Raw genomic sequence first — 7,644 nt, forward strand, 5'->3', positions numbered from 1 at the left:
CTATTCAACTGAAACCATTATCATCAGATAATTTAATAAGTAACTGCACTCTTTAAGATAACAGGTATTATCTGGAGGAGATTCAGTGAAATGCATACCCATCCACTCACTTATTGCTGATTGGCTGTAATTTTATGGATATAGCTCAATATTTGTACGTTTCTGACCTGTGATTATCTGAAAAGTTTAGCTCAATTCAATGTTTCTACTCTGCTATGCTTGTTTTTCTCCATTGTGTCTTTTTTATGTCATACTTTTAGAATTCCTTAAATGATTTCCATCTCTTAAGCTACTACATAGCATTTCTTGAAAGACCATTTGTGAAAGGCACATGTGATGTGTAGGGAGTGAATATATCTCTGTTCATATTTACTAATAAAAGACAACCTGGAATTGATTATGAGTGTATTTCACATACTCTCTTTTGTATTTTTAATTGATTTTTGTGCTATCATGTTACATTTACTACAAAAGAAGTCAGCAATAAATATTGTGATTGGTTTTGTATGTGAGGATTAGCAAATAAATTTTGTAGGTTGCTCCCTATGTTTTGTCTACCCTTACATTGTTCTGATATTTAAGATAGGATTTTCATTTCTGCTGGAATGAAATAGATCCAAAATACAAATTATTTTAATGTATTTCATTATTTGCACTGCTACATTGTTTTATGGGCTCTTTATCTTAATTATTTGTGTAAAACAGTGTGTGTCGTATAGTCTGTATTGCTATTTGGTAATTTAATATGGTGATGTGGTTGGTTTTTGTAGGTGATGTACTGTTTGCTTTCTCATCACTAGAAGTGAATAGTTACGAAGATCAAATTACTGACAAATACATTCTCACATTTGATGATGCGAGGAAAGTTTTTCTGAAAACACAGGAATGGTTAAATGAAGCTAAACAGTATTACACTCTTGATAGCCACGCCTCTGATTATGTTCAAATTGTACAAGATCACAGCCAGTTATTCAGCCACCTTGCTTTCTTTGAAGATGATGAGGAAAGGTAAGCATGTATGTAAAGGAGTCTCACTTTGATATTGGAAAAATCCTTGTACATATTCTGAAGATGTCCATATCAAGATTAAAAGTAAGATAAAGGTACTTAATCAACAATTACGTTTATTCTTCATGTTATGTACAATTTTTCTGTTTGTGCAACTTTCTCTTTCACCTAATAGTCAGATTAAATCATAATTTCAAATATTACAATGTGTAGATTGAAATGCTCACACATTTTTGATGGCCTGAATTTTATGAACAAAATGAGGTTTGAACCCTCTTGCAGTTTACACTACATCCCAAACTGAAACATGTGTGTTTATCCGTAACCTCTGTAGAACAGAACTAGATGTGCCCCATTTTAATTCATAGTTTTTCTGTAATTTTCTCCATTTTCTGTAAACTGCCATTTTTCACCTTACATTACTGTTTTAGCGCCCTTTAGAGATTGTATGTTTCCTTCTGCTGTGTATTGTAAGATGAAAAATCTCACACATGTTTGTTATATGAATTGAAAGACTGTTATATCATTACATCTACATCGGTATGTATGTATGTACATACATATACACTCCTGGAAATTGAAATAAGAACATCGTGAATTCATTGTCCCAGGAAGGGTAAACTTTATTGACACATTCCTGGGGTCAGATACATCACATGATCACACTGACAGAACCACAGGCACATAGACACAGGCAACAGAGCATGCACAATGTCGGCACTAGTACAGTGTATATCCACCTTTCGCAGCAATGCAGGCTGCTATTCTCCCATGGAGACGATCGTAGAGATGCTGGATGTAGTCCTGTGGAATGGCTTGCCATGCCATTTCCACCTGGCGCCTCAGTTGGACCAGCGTTCGTGCTGGACGTGCAGACCGCGTGAGACGACGCTTCATCCAGTCCCAAACATGCTCAATGGGGGACAGATCCGGAGATCTTGCTGGCCAGGGTAGTTGACTTACACCTTCTAGAGCACGTTGGGTGGCACGGGATACATGCGGACATGCATTGTCCTGTTGGAACAGCAAGTTCCCTTGCCGGTCTAGGAATGGTAGAACGATGGGTTCGATGACGGTTTGGATGTACCGTGCACTATTCAGTGTCCCCTCGACAATCACCAGAGGTGTACGGCCAGTGTAGGAGATCGCTCCCCACACCATGATGCCGGATGTTGGCCCGGTGTGCCTCGGTCGTATGCAGTCCTGATTATGGCACTCACCTGCACGGCGCCAAACACGCATACGACCATCATTGGCACGAAGGCAGAAGCGACTCTCATCGCTGAAGACGACACGTCTCCATTCGTCCCTCCATTCACGCCTGTCGTGACACCACTGGAGGCGAGCTGCACGATGTTGGGGCGTGAGTGGAAGACGGCCTAACGTTGTGCGGGACCGTAGCCCAGCTTCATGGAGATGGTTGCGAATGGTCCTCGCCGATACCCCAGGAGCAACAGTGTCCCTAATTTGCTGGGAAGTGGCGGTGCGGTCCCCTACGGCACTGCGTAGGATCCTACGGTCTTGGTGTGCATCCGTGCGCCGCTGCGGTCCGGTCCCAGGTCGACGGGCACGTACACCTTCCGCCGACCACTGGCGACAACATCGATGTACTGTGGAGACCTCACGCCCCACGTGTTGAGCCATTCGGCGGTACGTCCACCCGGCCTCCCGCATGCCCACTATACGCCCTCGCTCAAAGTCCGTCGACTGCACATACGGTTCACGTCCACGCTGTCGCGGCATTCTACCAGTGTTAAAGACTGCGATGGAGCTCCGTATGCCACGGCAAACTGGCTGACTCTGACGGCGGCGGTGCACAAATGCTGCGCAGCTAGCGCCATTCGACGGCCAACACCGCGGTTCCTGGTGTGTCCGCTGTGCCGTGCGTGTGATCATTGCTTGTACAGCCCTCTCGCAGTGTCCGGAGCAAGTATGGTGGGTCTGACACACCGGTGTCAATGTGTTCTTTTTTCCATTTCCAGGAGTGTATATAAAAAACAAAGATGCTTTAACTTACCATACGAGAAAGTGCTGGTATGTTGATAGACACAATAAAATAAAAAACACACAAACACTCACAGCCTGAATATTTGTGTGTGTGTTTGTGTGTTTTTTATTTTATTGTGTCTATCAACATACCAGCACTTTCTCGTTTGGTAATTTAAAGCATCTTTGTTTTTTATATACACTTTTCCCACGTAGAATGTTTCCCTCTATGATATGTACATACATACAAATACATACATGCATACTCTGCAAGCCACCGTATGGTGTATGGTAGAGGGTGCCATTTCCTTTCCTGTCCCGCTCACAAATGGAGCAAGGGAAGGGGGACTGTCTGTACGCCTCCATATGAGCTCTAATTCCTCTTGGCTTTGTGGTAGTTATGCAAAGTGCACATTGGCAGCAGTAGAATCATCCTACAGTCAGCTATAAATCCTTTTTCTCTTAATTTTCTCACTAATTTCATGAAAAGAATGTTTTATGTTCCCATTTCACTTCACGAAGCATCTCCACAACACTTGCTTGTTGATTGAACCTACTGGTAACAAATCTACCAATGCGTCTCTGAATTACTTTTATGTCTTCCTTTAATCCAACCAATAGGGGATCCCAAACATTCAGTAATGAGTTGCACGGGAGTTGTGCATGTGGTCTCCTTTGCAGAAGAGCTACACTTTCGTAAAATTCTCCCACTTAACTGAAGCTGACGATTGACCTTCCTATTACTACCCTTATGGGTTCATTTGTGCTCATATCATTTTACATGGGTTTGCTAGGTTATGCATAGCTACTGATCTGAATTAATTTAGATTTCTGTGCATTTAGAGCAACCTGCCATTGATCACTTCAAATAGAAATTTTGTCTAAGTCATCCACTATCCTTCTACAGTCACTTAACACTGATACTTTCCTGTATGCTGTCGTGTATCCATCAGCAAATGGTATAAGATTGTTGCTCACTGTATCCACACTAAGAAAGAATAGCCCTTTTTTAATCACAACTTTATTTTTAACTATTATCCGAAACAACTAAACTTCACAAAAATCAAAAAATCATGTTTGTGTGAGGTTCTGATTTGCAGCCTTTAAATAACTTTAAAAAATCATGTTTTGGCACAGTAGTTGTTGGACACTTTGTTATTGAAGCCCTACCAAATTGTCGAACTAAGAGAAGCTTTAATTACAAATCATGACTACTAACATGGTCATTTGAATGAAAATCACTCTTGTTCATGCTGTATCAAAACTGCAAAATGTACAAAAGTAACAAAGTTACCTTGAGGCAATATCTTGTCAGAGCAAAGGATAAGACAAGTCATTTTTATTGTCGAGGATGGATTGTTTGGCCCAAACTGGTAATGTTTCAGAAAAGAAGCAACATATAGCTATGTTTCCAAATCATGATTTTTGAAATCTCAAAAGCAGTATATTAGCATTGTCTAACTTTATAAAAGAACATATTAAAAACAAAGATTCCAAGACTTACCAAGCGGGAAAGCGCCGGCAGACAGGCACATGAACAAAACACACAAACACACACACAGAATTACTAGCTTTCGCAACCGATGGTTGCTTCTTCAGGAAGGAGAGGGAAAGACGAAAGGATGTGTCTGTGTATGTGCGGATGGATATGTGTGTGTGTGCGAGTGTACACCTGTCCTTTTTTTCCCCTAAGGGAAGTCTTTCCGCTCCCGGGATTGGAATGACTCCTTACCCTCTCCCTTAAAACCCACATCCTTTCGTCTTTCCCTCTCCTTCCTGAAGAAGCAACCATCGGTTGCAAAAGCTAGTAATTCTGTGTGTGTGTTTGTGTGTTTTGTTCATGTGCCTGTCTGCCCGCGCTTTCCCGCTTGGTAAGTCTTGGAATCTTTGTTTTTAATATATTTTTCCCATGTGGAAGTTTCTTTCTATTTTATAAAAGAACAAAGTGACATGCTTGGGGCAGTGCTCATTGATCCAAATAAATTTTTTAATGGTAACTGCTTAGGAAAGGATGGCCTGCATCTAAATAGATTGGGGTCTCAAACACTCAGTAGAATGTTCACAGATGTTTGCAAGGTAATAAGAAGCAAGGGAAACTAAAAAGGCTTGATAGGGGTAAAAAACTGGACCAATTAGCTAAAACGTCCAAAAATAAGCATCATCCAAGAAACGTGGAAGGACAGTATACAGACCTAAAAATTGGTTTTCTAAATACTGAAGGACTGAACGACAAGGAACTGGTACTAAATGATTTTTCATCAGTGAATAAATTTGACTTGTGTTTAAGTGAACATTGGGCCACTGAAGCTGAACTTTCATTCTGTAAATTAGAAAATTATAGTCTATTAAACAGTTGTTGCAGAAGAGTCCACAAGAGAGATGGTGTAGCAATCTATGCTGACACAACTATGGACTGCTTAATTGATACCTTAGATTTAGATTATCTGTGTGAAGAACAGAATTTTGAGGCCACTAGTATAGTTATTAGTAGTATGAAACTAATAGTAGTATCATTGTACAGGTCTCCCAGTGGTATTATTAGTGTTTTCTTAGAACAATTGGACATCCTCTTATGTACACTTGCTGAGAACAAATTTACCAACTATGACATTGTAATAGGTGGTGATCTTAATTCGGATTTTAACATGTTGACTGATAAACATAGTGTTAGTGACCTGAAAAACCTATTGCGGCAGTTCAACCTACAGTATACTAACTATAAACCTACCAGAGAACTAGCATGTTTAGACAATATATTTGTTAACTTTAAATATGCCCAAGATCAATTTGATGTAACAGTGTTCCCTTTTTCAAACCACAAATCAGTGTACTTAATATATGCAAATAGGATTAGCTCTGTCACTCCTAGTGTAGCATCATCCAAATCAAAAATGGTGACCACTAGGACAATGAATGAAAGAAAAATTGATAAGTTTAAGAAATCTCTTGCAGATACGGCTTGGTTTTTCCAGAAAAATGATAGTAATATTTGTGCACCAAAAAAATGTAACAGCTAAGATAATATTTAAACACTTTTTTAACTCATTTCTGTAAATATCCAATGATAGTATTCTCATCAGAAGATGCAAGATAACAGATAGTGGCTGTAAAAAAAGGGGGGGGGGGGATCAAAAAAGAAAAAATTCTTGGTACACAAAAATGCTTTCTGATATGAAAGGTCATGTAATGACTATGCTAGATATATACAAATATACTCTGAATGATGATGCAAAATCCTCATATGTAAAATGTAGAAATTATTATAAAAAAGCAGTTGTTGAAGCAAAAAAGGCACACAATGTCCAATTCATTGAGAGTGCTAACAATAAATATCTCAAACAGCGTTGTGAAAGAACAACAAATGGTCAAACTCAGCATCTCTTCACAAGATTTCAACGAGTATTTTATTAAATCTGTGGAGGAATCAAGCAATTGTATTAGTAAGCCTAATGTAAGTGCAGCTGAACTATTAGAAAGAAACTATCATGGAAGAGCCTATGACAATATTCTCACTTTCTCTGAGGTTACACCAACTATCTGTTTTAAAAATAGTCGGGAGCTTCAAGTCATCAGATAGTGTTGATATTTATGACATGTCATGCAACTTGCTGAAAAAATAATTGATTCTATTGTGTATCCATTGACCCACTGCATAAATAAATCTATATCAAGAGGCTACTTTCCAGAGGAGCTGAAACTATCTAGGGTGGTCCCTGTCTACAAAAAGGGTGACAAAGACAACCCTGCAAGCTTCAGACCAATATCAATTGTTCCAGTCTTGGCCAAAATAATGGAAAAACTTGGAATATTTCATGAATCACATTATGGATTTAGAAAAACATTATCAACAGTTGATGCAATAGACTCCGTAATTAAATATATACTTACAGTGTTTGAGAAGAAAGGCTATTCTCAGGCCACTTTTTGTGACCTGAGTAAAGCATTTGACTGTGTAGGACATGATACACTGCTAGCGAAACTCCATTTATATGGCATCAGGGAAAACAGCTTAAAACTACTAACATCATATCTCCAAGACTGTAGGCAAGTTGTGTGTATTGGCTCAGAAAAGTCTACTGAGAAACATACTAAGATGGGAGTTCCGCAGGACTCTGTCTTGGGACCATTTTTGTTTTTGTTTATGATAAATGACTTAACCTCCTTTATAAGTTTCAGTATGGTCCTATTCGCAGATTACACAACCTCCCTAAACTACAATTATGACCTGAATAAGCTAAAAGATTCTGTGGGCAATACACTTGCCCAAGTAAAGTATTGGCTAAGTCAAATGGTTTTCTCTTGAATAAGAACAAGACACAAAAAATGTTATTTAGCCTAAGAGACAAAAGCCCTGTTAATGATCCCAGCTATGTAAAGTTCTTGGGGATATACTTAGACAATAAATTATCCTGGGAACAACACACAAAATATATTAGTATCAAACTGCCTAGCGTCTGTCAGTCTGGTCCCTTTAACACCCACAAACCAACCAAACTGTCTAGAGTAATTTATTTATTAAGATGCTCTTATAAAATATGTACCAGTAGCCTATGTTAAGACTTCGTATTTTGCATTCTTCCCAAAGTATTGTGTCATATGGACTCTATTCTCTGGGGAACCTCAAGCCATGTTCAAACACGCGATCTTGGT

The 7,644-nt window shown here is 39.1% G+C and overlaps 1 protein-coding gene across 1 annotated transcript in view; it reads left to right on the top strand.

Annotated features, from left to right (window-relative positions):
- Positions 1 to 7,644, top strand: part of LOC126278116 (KIF-binding protein) — an 88,402-nt gene that overhangs the window by 30,897 nt on the left and 49,861 nt on the right. The window contains exon 3 of the mRNA XM_049978000.1: positions 771 to 1,008. Within this exon, the coding sequence (XP_049833957.1) occupies positions 771 to 1,008 (238 nt within the window). The remainder of the gene's footprint in view (positions 1 to 770; positions 1,009 to 7,644) is intronic.

This window comes from Schistocerca gregaria, chromosome 6 (genome assembly GCF_023897955.1).
Source record: "Schistocerca gregaria isolate iqSchGreg1 chromosome 6, iqSchGreg1.2, whole genome shotgun sequence".
In the NCBI taxonomy this organism is placed as follows: Eukaryota; Metazoa; Arthropoda; class Insecta; order Orthoptera; family Acrididae; genus Schistocerca; species Schistocerca gregaria.